This window comes from Agelaius tricolor, unplaced genomic scaffold (assembly GCF_023055355.1).
Source record: "Agelaius tricolor isolate 1412-34295 unplaced genomic scaffold, bAgeTri1.0.p SCAF_7, whole genome shotgun sequence".
Lineage (NCBI taxonomy): Eukaryota > Metazoa > Chordata > Aves > Passeriformes > Icteridae > Agelaius > Agelaius tricolor.
In genome coordinates this window covers 19,690,042-19,707,007 of record NW_027269267.1, presented here as the reverse complement: position 1 = coordinate 19,707,007, position 16,966 = coordinate 19,690,042, and the positions used below count along the sequence as shown (strand labels likewise).

The 16,966-nt window shown below is 43.5% G+C and overlaps 1 protein-coding gene across 2 annotated transcripts in view; it reads left to right on the top strand.

Moving 5' to 3' along the window:
- The first annotated feature begins 3,907 nt into the window (after window positions 1–3,907).
- FRMPD4 (FERM and PDZ domain containing 4) overlaps window positions 3,908–16,966 on the top strand; it is a 395,580-nt gene continuing 382,521 nt past the window's right edge. For both annotated transcript variants that reach the window (XM_071430537.1, XM_071430540.1), the window contains exon 1: window positions 3,908–3,954. In XM_071430537.1, coding sequence (XP_071286638.1) covers window positions 3,923–3,954 — 32 coding nt within the window. In that variant the 5' untranslated portion in view covers window positions 3,908–3,922. The remainder of the gene's footprint in view (window positions 3,955–16,966) is intronic.

Genomic DNA, 16,966 nt, shown 5'->3' with positions numbered 1-16,966 from the left:
CTGTACACCAGGCTCCTGCTTGCAGAAGAGATTTCCAAAGAAAGAGCACTGATCAGCAAAGATTCAGGTCTGTAAAAGTCATGGGATGTAGAGCAAGCCATTGCCATGAAAGCTTGCACATCCTGTAACTCTGTTTATATGAGCAGTTCCATATGTTTCCATGGAATTGCTGTTGGAAGTCAAATTAAGGATATGAAGGCATCTCCCTGAGCTGTGTTTAACTTTCCTTAATTATTATGAGCAAGTTATGAAAATTACTCCAACACAGTCATATACCTAAGCAAGGGGATATTTTCTCACGTCTAAGGCAAAATAAGGTCAATTTTCTTCCTTTCCCTTCTGAATATTTTCTCTTAAACAGTCTGAAAGAGATCACTTGCTTTTCTGGGCAGTGATAGTGAGGGGAACAGCCAGCTCTGATGTGGAGTTAGTGGGGGACTGCAGCTGTGCCTGAAGTGGGCCAAAGCATCCCAGAAGGGGGGCTGTACAGGAGAGGTATTTCCTCTAAATGTCAGTGGCCAGTGCAAACTGGCTTTCTGGAATACAGGCATCATAATACTTCTGGGCTGATATTTACATTTAGAAAATGGGTTTCAAAGGAGAGAAACCATTGTGGTATTTTCTCCCCTACTGCTGCAGTCTTATCTGCAGGGGGTTGCTTAAAGCCACAGAGGCCCTGGGAGTGAGTGGTGACTGTCCTAGCAATTCTCAGGGAGAGAGGAGTGTCTTGCATTTCCTAACTTTGTAATACATGCAGGCAAGAGCAGATGTATTGTCTTGATCCTGAGATTCACCAGTCATCTGGTAAAGACTCCAAATACTCCTGCAGTGAGAATTTTATGTGATGAAGTGCTCCTAAATCTCCACTGACTGCTGATTTGGATACATGAAAAACGAAGCAGCAGTAACAAGTCTGGTAGAGTATCTTAACTGGGAGTGGGGGTCCTGCACACTCAGGGCTCAGAGAAGCCATCTGGTCTCCCACTGATCACCTACACATTGATCTGTGCTCTGGGGGGGCACAAGTCATTTGCATCGGTGCCAGCCACGCCAGGATTTTCAAACTAAAATTAAACATGAAGTAAAATGCTTCTAGAGCCATCATTAAGAGAAACAGAAGAGTTGGATATTTTCAGTAATAATTGCAAAGTACCTTGCAGACTGTACTGTCTGCTCCAGGCAAGGTTTTCTCTCTTCCCTGGCAGGATTACCAATGCACCCTCTGCTGCAGCAGGGAGTGGAGCAAACAGATCTCAGAGGGTGGGTGTGGAGCTCCGTGGCATGTTAGGTGTCTCAAAAATAGGCTCAAATGTTTTATTCTCTTTCTGCTCCCATTTGATGCTATTTATGTTAAGACAAAACTGGATGTATAATATTGTTGTAAATAATTGAAGAGCCACAGTCCCTTAAAGTGTTTCCTGCATTGCACTCACAGCCATTTGGAATTTCAATATGAGGATTGTCAAAATGGCTGCAGTGTCCTTATTTTAGATGTGGTAGGAAGAGAGAACACCAAGCACAGTCCAGCTAAAGAGGGAAATAGAAATGCTGTCAGATTAAAACAGTGCTGTCTGAAATCTGTATTGTCAGAAATACCTTAGGCACCTCCCTAAGGTAACTTAGGAAAGGAGGCCTAGACAGAGGGAATAAGTAACTATATCATTAATTCATACCTATTTTTTGTGGTTCAGAATAAGAACTACTTCCAAGACACCTGCTGTGTCATACAGCACTCCCTTCCTCCCTGAGCCTCTGCAACACCTCTGGTGCAGGGCAGCAGTATCCCAGTCCAAACTCTTTTCATCCTTCTAAATGCTGTTTGCACTAAAATGCTGTTTGCACTGTGGTTTTACCTAGGAGCCTTGGCTGCGTGTCATAGATTCACAGTACCAAATGGTGGTGAAACTAAAATAGAGAGTTCTATTTCCAGGCTTGCAGTTTTTATATACACCAAGAGACAGTCAGGAGGAGGTGGAGAGGCAGAAGTGGGCAATGCCCAGCTGGACTAGCACCATCATTTCTGCCAGAGTTTGAGTGCAGTGGGAAGCTCTTGCTTCTGAGTATCTACTTGTGAAGGCTGTGAGAAGAAGATTGTGTGAAGACTCAGCGAGCTGGTTTACCCTGAGAAGGCCAACAGTGATTCCCAACTCAGCTTGCTTACAATAGATGTGAAAGATCATGTGCCTTGTAGAAGCAGCAAGCAGGGCACAGTTTAACCCCCTTTCTCAGACCTTGGTTCTCCCAAGGCTGTGGCCAAGAGGTGGATGATCTTCCTCTTCTGGGATCTCTGCCTCCCTCCCTTCCACACTGTCCCCCTCACTCTGTGTTTTCTATCGAGTGTGCAATGTAACCCTCCCTCATTAAGCACAGTGCACCTGAATTACTTGTGGTGGCCCAAGCACAAGATCTTATTGCAGCATCAAGGATTTGTCTAGCTTTTTTTTTTTGCCTGCATGATGTGGCTGGTGTGAAAGGATTCTGCACATTTTTCCCCATTAGGAGCAGAGCACAGCTAAGAGCCATGGAGTGATATTCAGCCCCAGGAGATACTGAGGCCACTGCAGATTTTTAAAAGACCTTCCTCTGACAAAAAGTCCTTTTTTTGTGCCAAAGGTTTCCTTCATTTTTTACCAAATTTGAGCTTGTTTTCTCAAAGAAAATCTCTAGCCTCTTTAAATTCAGTTTGTGCTTAGAAGAGAGGTGTGAAACATATTAGGCAGATGAGAGAAGCTAAACCAGTGTAGGGATAGACTGTTCAAGGGACTGAAGTTCTAACTATAAATTATTTAAAACACTGAATTTGAATTTACAATATCCCTTTAAATCATCCTCTGTATTCCATAATTGGAGGTAAGACTTCCAGAGATATTCAGCCTGCTGCCCTGTGCTCGGGATCTTTCTTTCTTTCCTTTTCTTGCTGGCTAAGTACCCGATAGCTTTCACTTCCTCTCTGATCATATTGCATTTTAAGTTGCTTTTAGGTGGACTTTAAGCACTTGAAATGTGAGTTCACAATGTTCTGCTGTAAGGGAAGACCCTCTTCTGGTTTTTACAAGCATTATATGGTTATCCCCATCCAGACAAAGGTACAAGAGGAAAGGGATGTGCTTTGTTCACTGTGTTGTGTAAGACTCTCCTGCCAGCATCCTGGCTTGATTCAACACTGAGTGGAGGACTGCTGCTGTGCTCCTCATTTTTCACTTGAAAGGGGAATGTGGATACACAGAGAGCCATGTTCACAGTGTCATCTTCCTTATCCCTGTAGTAAATTGGGCTGGCTCAGAAAAAGAGGCTATTTTTCCTTATCGAATATGAGTGCTAGGATCCAAGGCTCTGCTTGCTGCCTTGGAGAGGCTTTCAGTCTGTTACTGAAAGTGCTAAATCCTACACTTCTGCTAACTGGTTGGAGGAAGCACCATCCCCCAACTGTGTGGGTTTCAACAGTGATTTAATATATTTTTAAGTGCTTTAACACTTTCCCTTATATGTGATGGGCAATCTCTAAGCCTGGATGTTGGACAAATTACCAATAAAAGCCACTGCTTCTGTTGAAAAGAAAACCTCATGCGGCTTCTCGTGCAGACATTGTGTTTGTAAATCACTCAGGGCACATGACCTCTTAGCTGTATCTTGTTTCCAACTTGCAAAATGATGTAAAGTGATTGGGCTCCATGCACTCACCACCACTCTCCCCCCTTCTCTCATCTGTGTGATTTTCCTTCCCCCGAGTTGCTCTGACAGAGTAAGCCCAGCTTGCACCAGCCTTTTCCAGCTGAGGGGCAGCAGGTGCAGGGCGGCTCCATGCGCTCCCTGCTCCCGCCAAGGGCAGGGTCGGTGACAGATTCCTGCCTTCATCATGGACAGGGATTTTGGCAGTGGGAAAGAGCAAACCCTTTGCATTCCCTGGGACATCAGCGAAGTCATGGATGGAGTGGAAGAGGAGCAGTTTTGCCCGTGAGTAACAACACTTAATTTGGCAGCCGCCTTCCGTGCTGGCAGAGGGTTGATCCACGGTGCTGAGAGCTGCTGCTGCATCACCTGGGGACAGACTGAGGTCCGTGTGTCCCTCAGCATGGCGGAGGTGCCTGCAGCAGCTGCCCTCCAGCCCCTCAGAGGGTGACCTGGGCAGAGGACAGCTACAGGGTGGGCACCCCTTGTGCATGTGCGGTGTCACAGGGGGCTATGAAGTTTTTGGGAGCAATTGAAAGAAGGAAAAATTCGACCTGGGTAAATTTCTGAAAGAGAAGACAGCTCCAGACTAGCTGATATGGTAATGCATGTAATTTTTTTAATGGCAGAAGGAGAGTCTGCTTCTTTCTTCTCTTAAAAGCTTAAAAATCCTGCCCAGAATAAGAGGGCAAGAGAGTATTTGTTTCTACCTAGATACTGTGTCTTTTGCTGTTGAACACCTGGATATGCAGCTGCCAAAACTGCAGCAAAGAGGATGGGTTTGGAGAGGTGAGAGAAAGATTGGCATAGAAAAATATATGTTGACAGGATTTTAGGCTAGCATAGTGACAATGCCAAAATTTTCTTTGGTTTTAATCTTTGATAAGATGAACAATCCTGGCTGAATTTCAGTACTAATTGAGGGTTTCTCTTTTGATCATCATACACACACCAGACTTCAGCACAATCTTTAGAACTACTTAACAATGTACAAAGATATTCATATATCCTTCACAATCAGTAATATGGACATATAAACAATCATATTTTTTAATTGGAAAGGATGTTTTTCTGATACAAAAGCTGTCAGGTGAAAACCTGAATCACACAACACTTACAGACCTCCAATTCTCATCTGCCTGACCAGGCTTCCCTCATTCCTAATGGGAGCTAGGGTACAGTACAAAGCTGTGTTGGGTCCACCTGCTCCTTGATCCCTTGATCTTTGTAGATTAAAAAGGATTTAATGGGGAGGAAGTTCTGGGTTTGGGAAGGAGGGGGGTCTGGGAGGGGGAAGGACTTCTTTTGGAAGGCTGTGTGTTGGCTGCTGTGCTGCTGTACAATTGGCCACAGTCTTGGTCTTTCAGCCATGGCTGTGTTAACTGCACCACAATGTTTCTGTTTCTTTCTTTCAAGGGAATGGGGAGAATTAAATCCTATTTTCTCATCCAAGTTATTCCTCTGAGCCAAGATCATGTACTCAGTTTTGGCAGATGCACTTGGACGTGTGCCCCTGTCTCTTTGTTTGAAAGGCATCCTATTCTTTCCTGGTTTGGGGAATGTGGAGTGTATCTTTGTCCCTCAGGAGTAAGTAAAGAGCTGTAAACTATACCAGCATATTCTTAGGGGCTCATTATGAGCAGGTAGCCCAGACATTGCAAAGGCACTGGTCACAACTTCCTTTCCTATCACACAGTACTGCAGGACAGATATATATATAGATATAGATATATAAAATCTATTATCTATTATATATATATACACAGGCATGAGAATGTATGCCAACTTAGATCTGGGATAAATGACCCCATTAATCAGCCCCTCTGCCAAGGTTTTGTGGGAGCAGGAGGCTTGGGAGCTATCTCACACTCCCACTGGTGCCAGGGCTTAAGCTTTCCCATGGGCACAGGTGAGAGCTGCCATGGTTGCTGCCATCCCATCCCCCTAGTCTGAGTTTAGTGCTTTGCTGGTGCACACAAAGAAAAAGCTGCATTTTTGAGAAAAAAAAATGCTGCCTTACAGTGTATTCTTTCATTTATGCTAAGAATCAATGGGAAAAGGAATGAGATAGCACAAACCACATCAGCTTCCAGCAAGAATAATTACACTTCTCCTGCTGTTAGAGAGACCAAAATAAAACCTGTAAAGGGCACCATATAAAGGAAGACAACAAATTAGGGGAGTGTGGATATGAATCTTTAGGACAGCGAACAGTGTCCATTTCTTATCATAATATTGTCTCTTTATTATTGTTTTCAGTTTAGTCTCAGCTAAAATAAATCTTGAAGTATCATTTTGTCACAGTTTTACATTGGTGCAATGCCAGTGCCCCCATGAAAGAACATTCTCCCTGGTTTCTGCTATGAGATGTGACCAGGAATAAGCAAAGCAGGCCCCCCACTTAGAAATAAAGAAAAGAAAACTTTATTAACTAAACTACAACTCTAAGTAACAAGAAACACACAGGGAAAATGAAAACTTTCCAAAAACATTTCCTCCTCCCCCCACCAAATTCCAATACATCCATCCCCCAAATTTCAACTGTCAGTCCATTACCACCCTTTAGATAATCAATTCTCAGTTCATCAAGAGGAGAGGAGTCCTTCTTGTGCCATGGGCTTCCCCTGGAAACATCGTTGAAACCTCGTGTGTTTCCGTGTCACTCGTGGCACCGCCCAGAGAACATTTGCCATCGTGACCTCTTCCTTCCATGCCCAGTGCTCTCACCACTGCACATGGACCAGAGCTGCTTCTAGGGTTGTTCTTTTAAGGATGCTTTGTCCCGTTCCAAAAAGAGCACAGTCTCACCTTTGGGACACCTGTGCCCCCCAAATTTCACCCCCTGGGGCCGAGGGGTCTCAACACTGAACCCTCTTGGCTCTGAGCCATTGCCTCCCCCTGGATGCAGTCTCTGTGTCTCAAGGAACGTGGTTCTGTCCATGCCTATAACAGGAAGAGTCCAGCTAAAACCACTCCACCATCTCTTCCCACCTAAGATTCTTCTCTACTCTTCTGCATCTTTCACTTGCCCAGACCTTCACACTTGCACATTTCCTTCTTCCATTTCATCTCTATCTCTCTTCTAGGAAAGGTTAATGTTCTGCAAAGTTTTCATTGACCAAAGAAGGGTTAAAAGCTCCCACAAGCGGCCGGACACCTTCTCGCTGCACCCTCCCCTTCTTCTCCTTCCTGGCTGTGCTGCCGGCTCATGTTATCGAGTTCCAAGGCAGCAGTCCCAGGCACAGGCTGTGCTCTCTCTCTCTCCTGGGGGGGCTGCTCGAGACCTCCTGGTGCTTCTCCCACCCTTCCATGCCGGGGCCTCTTCACCTCCCATCTCTGTCCAAGGCCCGGCCTACCTCACCCGGCCGCATGGCTGCCCCTGCCCTGCCCAGCAGCAGCAGCTGGATGGGGGAGAGATCTGAACTCTTTCCCTGCCAGAACCCAAGAGAGCTTCCCCTGGGAGTGCTCTGCTTTTAACCCCTGTGTTCTCAGAGGCGTATCCATTGTCCCCAGTGGCCACACCAGGTGCCAATATTAAAATCTGAACACCTATTGGTGACCACAGCATATCCCAGAAAACCTACTTCCAGTCAAACCACTACACATTTATACTTCTACATGTGGCTTCCACCCTCCCTCCATAACACAACATTCAGTGTCCATTTAGATGGCTACTAATGGTTGAAAATAGTTGGCCCTAATGAAGTACATAATAAACCATTGTACAAATATAATTTTCTCTTGCAGTCATGTAGATCCCCTACCTGAGTTCAGCTCCACTTTGTGAAACAAGCACGGGGAGTGAAGGTGTAGGGGATTCAGTAAACTTTGGAAACTCTTTCTATAGCTTTTCTTACCAACATTTATATGCCTACAACTTTCAGGATAATGCATATTAAGATGCTGAAGTGACTTTTATCTTCCACTTCATTTAGTTTAGGTTTTTTTTTTAAGCTGGAGATAAGTATTTTTATACTAATCAGTCTCATCCTTACTGAGGTCACTGTTAGGTAGGATGAACTTTGGCAGTGACATGGCTTGTTCTGTCAGTTCTAGGATAAGTATTATTAATTTAATATGTGAATAGAAACACAGCAGCTGCCTGACCTTCACATTAGGAGGTGTATGATTTGTTAGCTGTCTGTGAAGCCTTTGATTCACTGAGAATCTTGCTCCACTTGCAGTGAAAGCTTCCAGCAGATGTTTTTTGATGGATTTCAGGGTGGTGGAGAAGCAGTTCAGTGAGCAGCGCAACCAGTCTTATGCTTTGATTCCCTGGAGATTTATGTCTTGAGGTTGAGCCACCTTGCATACACTAGTTCAGCATGGGTGGCTGTCGTTTCTCTACCTCACTTCCTCTTTCCATTAATCATGTTCAAACTAAACTCCCTTGATTCTCCTGCTACTCTGTCAAATAACCTTGAAATTGGCCAGCATCTTCACAAGCTGTTAGGAATGGCAGGTAGACACATAGATAGCAGTATCAGGTAAACACAGTAAAACACAGTAGGTCTGCACAGATCTCTAAAACAGGTAACTTTCAGTTTTAGCATTTTACATTGGAGGGGAAGAATATGTTGTGTCCAGGCCAAGCCCTAAGAAGTGCTAATTGAAGTACCTTCAATTCCTATTAAATTCCACATAAACTTTCAGGCTCTGATCAGAGGTTTGGGTCTGGCTATGACTTCCTCCAGAATTGAGGCAGGTAGCCCAATAGCTTATAATATGATAAATTAATCTGAAGGAGAAAAAAACCAGCAACTCCACTTGATGCAACACCTCAGAACTGTAGTGACCCCAGCTGTATTTTAAATGCTGTGCAGACTTGCTTTTGGTAATAGGAATTTCTGGAGCTTATTCAGCCATTTTCTCTCTCACTTTGGGGCAGATGCTATAAAATGCCTAAAGCCAAAAAGAGCTTCACCTTGCAATATTCTGTCACAAGTATGACAGACTTGTGATCACAGCTGCAGGATGAGTACCATGGTATTTGAGGAGGTAGAATGTGCATTCCTAAACCCCTCCAGTAACAGTCCCTCACCTATCAGCAGTAATTAGCTGTTGCACAGCTAGTTTGAAGCAGTTTCTTGTGCAATTGTGTAAGGCCCTTGAGTTTGGGGTCAGGTGCCCAGTCATGGCTGATGGGCAACAGGAGTTCAGGAAAGAAGGTGGGAGAGAGGGGGGCATGTGGTGAGAGAGTCTGTGCCTACCCAAGGGCTGTGGGGCTGTTTCTGTGCTGGCAGAAGGGGTGGCTGGGGCTCAGGCAGCAGCTCTTGGAGCAAAGAGAGACATTTTGGCTCAGCTGTGCCTGGGACTGGAGGGAAGAAGGCAGAGAGGCCGCAAGGAGCATTTAGCGTTTTGATGTGCAGTATACTGCTCTGCATCTCCTGCTCATCTGAAGCTGAAGGTCACCTTAGATTGAGGAGTGCTTTGGGTTTGGGTCAATACAGGAATTGTCTCATCTTTCCGCAGAGCATTGATGGTTCCATTAACCAGCTGGGGTTTTGTTTGAGAGGCTGCATTTTGCTGCAAGCCCAGCTTGTGCCGCAGAGATATCGAGCCTGGTTTGGAAGCTGCAGGAATGAGGTTACTCAGAACTTGTGGCATTTGGGGTCTGCTATCACAGTTAGTGTGCTGATGCCTACTCCAACTTCATGCAAAAGTATTTTGTTTTTAAAGAAGAAGAGACTGCTTTTGAGTTTGTTGAGGCAGGCAGGGTGCAGTGACAAGATGGTAGAAACAGGACCTGACATCCTTTCCTTGGTCAGGTAGGTTGCTATGGTGTTTAGGAATAAAATGAAACAGAGAAGGAGGCGTAGCTCTAAGGCTGCAAACTTTTATTGTTTAAAATCACTTTAATAGCACAGACAGCTCTACAAAAGCCCTGGTATTCATGACTTACTATGTTTCATTAAGTTTGATATTATTAGCTTTTCAGAAAATAAAGGCCTGAGGTGCTCCTGGTAGCCTCTATACCAAATGTGTATGAGCAAGAGATTATTTTACTCTTTTAGCTGGAGAAAAATTCTAATTAATTTTACCTTTCAGTCTACTCTATTAATTCAGGATCCACTGAGAAGCTTTTGATTAACCAAAATTTGTCCTTTTATTAAACAAATTAGAGCCATTCAAGAAGCACACGAGAAATTTGTAAATCCACTATTAGAAGTAACTTACTGATGATTTTACAGTAAGAAGTCAATTTGCCAGGAAGAGGAGACCATTTATGTTTCAGTGGGACCGGGCATACTCAGAGGTGTAGCATCACATCTGAACATACAGGAGATAAGCAGCTGAACTGCTCAGGATGTTCCTAATTGTTTGTTTCCTGTATGAAAAAAATCTGCTTCTTGTATATTAACACTCAGAAATGTTAAAATATGAGTTAAGAGTAAATAAGCTGAACTGCATTTAGTCACTGCACCAGCTCTCTCAATAAGAGTTGACCTTAACTCAATTAAGCAGAAATTATTTTCGAAGTGATAGAAACTAAGTGGTGCAGTAGAGGCTATTAGGTTGCAAATTATTATGTATGAGGGATCTGCAGTAATTGACAATGGTTCTTAATATATAGCAAAAATGAAGTTATTCAAGCCAGAGTCATACTCGGGCAGGGAGCACGCACAGATGCTCATGTGGGAGCTGGCATGCAATAACATGTTATTATTGCCTCAAAGCTTCTAGTCTAAGCACTAAATTATTCTGAGACTTTTTTAAATATAAATGAGGGCACCTGCAGGAGACTTTGATGAAGTTTACCTGAACTGCCTTAAAAATGGGCTGGAATTAACTGTGCTGACCACTCTGCATAAGCAGGCTATGGAATGGGAGAGGGATTTTGGAAGCAGCCAAGGAAAGTGAAATCTGTTCTCCCAGTTGTCTTAGGGAAGTGGTGAGGTGCAAGGGATTCAGGTCTCCCTTGGGAAGGGAATTGAAGCTGTGACTGAGCAAGGAATGCCCCCTAGATGAGGAATGGCATGAAGAAATGGCATTAAAAGTGCCTCTACTGTTGAACTTGGTGTGAGGGAGCCAGAGACTGCCAGCACTGGTGCAAGCTGGCAGCTCATGACACCTGTCCGGGTGAAAACCCCAGCACCACCCAAATCAGGCTCTATATATCTCTGTTCTGCATCTCATTGCAGTGAAAGGTGCCACCATGTCCAGCTCCACATCTAATCTGGCAGTGCAGCTTTAACTCATGCATTACATTTTCTGTGAGCAACACAAAGGGCCTGGAAAACTTGTCTGAATCTCCCACTGTCTCCTTCATACACTTCCTACTTTTCCTGTCTCATTTGGCATTTCTGCGCTTTCTCATAATAAGCATTCACAGAACAACAATAAAGAGGAAATTTGGTGAAGAATAAAGGTAAATTTATTAAATCTAGCAAGTGGGGAGAAAGATGATGTGTGCTGCATCTGTAATTTTGCCAATAACACTGTGACAGAAATAGTGGTTTAGGGTTTGCATTCAAATTTATGCATCTGCATTTCTTCTCTGCTGCTTTGCAATCAGACTAACAGCCCCTGCAGAGACCATCAGTGGTAGCAATTATGTTATGACCTTTTAAAGCTTACTTTCAGAGAAAAGATTTTTATCCCATATTACCAATAATTGCTGACTGAGTTTAATACAATCCTCCCAGTGCACTGAAACTGCAGCGTCTGTGATTTCCATGATTTGATAGATCAAGTGTCACGGCTTTGGGAGAGACAAACTGTTGTAACAGCATCTCTGCCATTTGGTGATTTCAAATATCCTACCAAGAGGCTCTGTATTTGCTGTGTGACTCTGCTGCCCTAATCTTGCAAACCACATCACCCTGCTGTAGATTATAGCAACGTAAGGAGCGTAGCCAGAGATGAACTTCAAGGGCTTGTCAAAGCTTTGTGATAGTTTAGTTTTATCTTCAACCAATCCATGGGAGCTGAGAGCAAAAAGGTGGTACCCATACTTCAGCCTGCCATGGCATGTCCATCCTTGGCAGCTGTTTACTGACTGCATCAGGCTCAACAGATGCTTCATGTGATGTCTGTAAAAGCCAAGGTGTGGTGGTGTTTGTGGGTCCCCAGGACGAGGAAAGAGATGAGAATCTTGACTCCATGTTTCAGAAGGCTGATTTATTATCTTATGATATATATTATATTAAAAGAAAATCATATACTAAAACTATACTAAAAGAACAGAAGAAAGGACTTCATCAGAAGGCTAGAAAGGAATGATAATAAAATCTTGTGACTGACCAGAGTCCTGACACAGCTGGACCTATGATTGGCAATTAATTAAAAACAACCACATGAGACCAATCAGAGATGCACCTGCCACATTCCACAGCAACAGATAATTATTGTTTACATTTCATTTCTGAGGTCCCTCAGCTTCTCAGGAGAAAAATCCTAGTGAAAGGATTTTTCAGGAAATATGTCTGTGACACCAAGGCACAGTGATCTATGTCTCTGTGCAAAACTGCTTTGGCACACATCTTGGTCATTTGTGTGCCTGCCTTCAGTCACATGTAGTGTGTTAGTCTGGACTTGTGACATATGTGTATGCCAGAAAAAATCTGGCACAAAATAAAAGCACAATCAGGTCACCAGCTCACTATAAACCAAGCAATTCCAGCACAGCATTTTGGAACAGTCTAGAGGGACTGAATTGAGATGTAGACTGTGTCTTACATATTTCTTGCTTCTTATTATAAGGAGCACTATCATTATTAGAGTCCTAATAAACAATTTGCTTATAAACAATTAAAGGTGTCACAGCAATTGCTAGATCATTTTCCCTGGAGAAATACTGCTAACCTGAAAACACTTGGTAAGGCAGGCCTTATACAGTTCCTGAGACATTTTGTGACTACTGAATCAGACCAACAGACACTTTGGCTCCTTCAGCAACAGCTTTCCTCCAGGGCTGCAGCTCAAAGAGCCTGTCTTCCAACATATATGCACATAGACACACACATGTGTGCAGGCAGATACCTGCATGCACAGGTGTGTGTGCACACATTCCCATGATCATTCCCCCTCCCCCAGCCAGTCTTTTTGGGACAGAGCAAAACTGCAGTATGGTGGAGTGGTTATTCCTGGTGTATATCCCTGGGGAAGGCTCACTTTGCTTTTGCCATGAGCTGAACTTAAACAAGGTATGAAAGCCCTCTACAGCCAGGGACAGACAAACACACCTGGAAAAGGTGCTGTGGTCATGCTAATACCATCAGAAACTGGGATGGGCCAATTTGTGTGGATTACAAAACAGATCTTCAGGGAAGACTGAGAATGGTCCCAATGATTTTTAATTTAAGGTCAAATTTGGAAAAGTTTGTTTTGTTAATTTAGGTTTTTCATCCCCTGAATGCAGGTCAAGATCGGTTGACCGGGAATGACTGATTTGCAAAGTCAGTGCAGGTGGCTTTTAGTGTTCAGTGCAACAAAAGCTGCTCTGAACCCTCACTCTGCTGCTTATCTTTTGGATAAAGATGCCCATGCTTGCTTATGGCTGATGGCAATTTGTTTCCCCCATGAAGAAGTAGCATATCAAACCTGTGCCAGAACTACCACTTTTAGAAGCCTCTTGGAGATGTGCTTTTACACCTACTTAATTCTTGGTATTGGTTGAGGGGACAGCTGATGCATTGCCAAACATGCCAGTGGTATACTGAGTGAGAACATATTCACTGGGTTCTGGATGAGACTCTTGAGCTGAATCATGGGTTCGCTAATAGTAACAACTCCTCTTCACTGTAATTCCTGCTTTTGGCATCAGAGCAATGGCTCTCTATCAACAACCTGAAAGAAAAAGCCTTTACATCCCATTCCTTACTGGTTTGTCAAACTAACCAGATTCTAAGAATGAAATTAATATCCCCTAGTGTGTAATTTCCTCATTAAACAGAGAACCAAATATTTTTCCAGACCTCTGCTTTATAGAATCCTGTATAAACAAGCTGAGAAGGCTCATCTCTTAAATTTTTTAATACAAGAAGCCTTTATCATTTTATGAAACACTGAAATTGAGATCTGACTATTAGCTATAACAATTTGAATGCTCTAATTAAGCAGCTCTGACATCCATCCTTTCCGTGTATTGTCTAAAAGAGCATTAACTACGTGCACGGGAGTTATGAAACTAGTCAGCTAACATTCGAACAAACATTTTAGCAGCACGCCCCCACAGTTTTCAGAGGCTGAACTTTTGTTTCAGCTGTGATGTTATACAATCCTATTTCCATGGCAAACTTACAGATACACACTTGTCAAAATTCATGGTTTATTTAGCAAAACTGTCGAGGCACATATGTGCCATATGCATTCCCCTATTCGTTACAGACGTGCTTTTTAAAACAGCAATTTCCTGCTGCAATTAAGTGTGTGCTTGGACTTCAATAGATATGTGTGGCATTGAAAGGGAATCTGGCTTGGACTCCTATTACTAAAAAGAGCACCTGTCAAGAAACCCTTGACAGGTTTGTAGTTTTCTACTGTTTTCTACTGTTCCATCTCCTGCCTATTACAGACTTTTAAACATCCTGTTTTATTTGATTTTTATCAGTATTTATCCTGCTTTCAGAAGGCATTTGTTCCTTCAATAAAACTGCACTTGCACACACCTTAATATCAGATATTTTGAACACTGTCTATCCATGAATCTCAAAGATTAGTGACTGTTATCTGTTATGGCATCTTATTCATACAGCCCAGGAGAAATACACAGAGGACAAAGCAAAGGAGGTGCTCCTTCCAGCACAGATGTGTGTCAGGCAGGCAGTCAGGGGCAGGATTTTGTGAGCCTTCACCTTCTTCTGCAGACAGAGGTGTCACCTCCATGCTATGTCTGAAGCAGTGGAAAAGAGCAACACACAATGGACATTGAATGCTCAGGCCTTGCCTTTCAGCTGAGTAGAATCTAAAAATCTGGTCAAAACATAGAAAACTTCATGGGACACTGATTTATTTTTTTAAACTATATATAGTTTGAAAATATTTTCAGTGCAGAGAAAATTCCCCCTTCTGCCTTTGTGTCCCTCCTGTGTTCTTTTCCTTATTCCCAACCATCACCACTAGCTCCTGGCACTGTGCTCTGGTCATAGTCTCTGCCCCCAGCTAGGATGCATCCCTCCCCATCCCTAGTGCCCTCGTCCCATTTCACTCGTACCTTTGCTCCCAGTTGTCTCCCTCACCACCTTGTGTCTTGGCTTCTCCCATTCTGCTGCCCCAGTTTCTGACCTAGTATCAGCCACCCCTTCTCTCATCTTGGCACTTCTACCCCTCTTTCTCCCAGGGTCTTCACACTTTTCGCTATTAATTCTTATCACACCCATTCCTGGGCTCCAGGATCAAATGCGTCTTGCTTCCTTTGCATCTGGTGCCCTGAGACAAGATGATAGTTGCCAAAATATGATAAATATAGGCAAAGTTCCCTGCTTCCCATCCTAGTGTCTGTATCCATGACACTGGGCAGCACTGCACCATGGAGCCCCCTGAGGGTGTCCTCCACACAGCTGGGTTCAGCTGCCTAGAAAGGCAGCAGTGAGCCAGTGCACATGGAAACCCAGCTCCAACATGAGAAAGCACATTCTTGTAAAGGATGATGTAAGGCTGCTTATTTGGGGTTTATCAGACCTGTCTATAACAACGATACCCAAGAAGCAAACCAGAAAAAAAAACCCAGAAAACAGGCAAAGAACTAAGGAATCCAGATCTAATTTTGCTTGCTCTGATCACTAAGATGGCATAATCTCAGCTGATTGTGTGAATTATAATTGCATGGTGACCCCTTTCTCCTTTTGCTGGTCACTCCTCCAGCCCCAGCATAGATGCAGTGCATGCTATCAAGCCATGACTTAACTCTGAGCCAGCTCAAAGCATAGCCACAAAAGAGCCAAAATAAATTTCAGTGCTTGAAGAAGAGAACAAAAATCCTTTTCCTGTCCTTGTCCATGGCATGGGGAGGCTGCTTTGCACGGGGGCAAAGACATTTGTATTGGGATTGGAAGGGGAGAGAGAAGTGGACTTGAAGAGGAAGCTGTGCTTAGCTCTGCATGAGGAATCACTGGCCAGAGCTGGGGGAGGGCAGGTGGGAGCTTACAGAGTCACTTTTATTTTTTCCCTGTCAAATAACACTCACAGATCACTTTTATTTTTTTCCTTGTCAAATAACACTCACTTGCACACCTTTGCCCTTCCCTATTCTAGCCTATTCACCTCTTACAGGTGTCAAACTGCCTTTCCTCACAAGAAGTCCTTCTCTGTATGTCAAGCAACACTCAGTCCTTCTGCTTCCCAATTTTGCCATGTGAGAGACACCTGGAATGGTGTAAGAGAAGGAGAGGGGCTGGGAAGGAAACCCTGGCCAACTGGACTTTGAATTTTTTGTCTTGAAATAAAAAATAAATACTAACTAGCTATGGTGATAATGTGCTGAAGGCTGTGGTTGGAGGGAAGCCCCAAAGGGAGCATTTGAAGCCCTATTAGATCAGTCCATATAATTTGATATAAACACCTCACTACATGTTGTAGCCATGCTTTACCTTTAGTAGCACCATGCTGCCAGCTCAGAGTACTGAGCTTAGGCTGCAGGAGTAGGAAGTGAGAGAGCAGATGCTTAATTTGCTGGACTGATCCTCAGGAAAATGGAGAGCCCTACCTGAGTTAGACAGATTGCAGCTTTTTGCTGTACCACAGGTAATGATCATGGTATGGTATATTTTAAAGTAGTCAGTTTTAGTGCCAGCAGTTCTCTCTGTAGCATCCTTGAACCTTCCATATGCCATCAGCAGCTATATTTATAGCAACCTTAGTTTAATGTCCTTTTCATGGCTTAAAGGCTTTTTTCTGGTTTATTTGTTTTGCTTTGTTTTTGGAGAGAGGGAAGAGAAGAAAAGGAACCAAAAGTTAGTGAGATCATGTGGAAGTGAAAGAAATGTGCAATTGTGAACATTGCCTGTAGCAGAAAGGCTCCCTGAAAGGGCAAGCTGTTACAGCATTTCAGTAATTTGCCTGTTCTGTGAGGTTGTTAAATAATCAAATCCTTCAGCTGAAATTGCTCTGTCTCCACTCTTGTCTGTACCATGGTGCAAACAGATATATCTGTTGTGGTCATAGCTAGTTGAAGTTTCTTATTTGACACAGCTGGAGCTTGATGCACTTACTAGTAACAAATATTCAAGGATAACCAGAAATTAAGCTGGGTAGAAGCCAAGTGAAGTTCCCTAGTTTGTTCCAGAATAAATCAAAGGGTCTTCTGAGACAACTGTCAGAGATTCAGACCTCTCCTAGTGAAATGAACACAATTGTT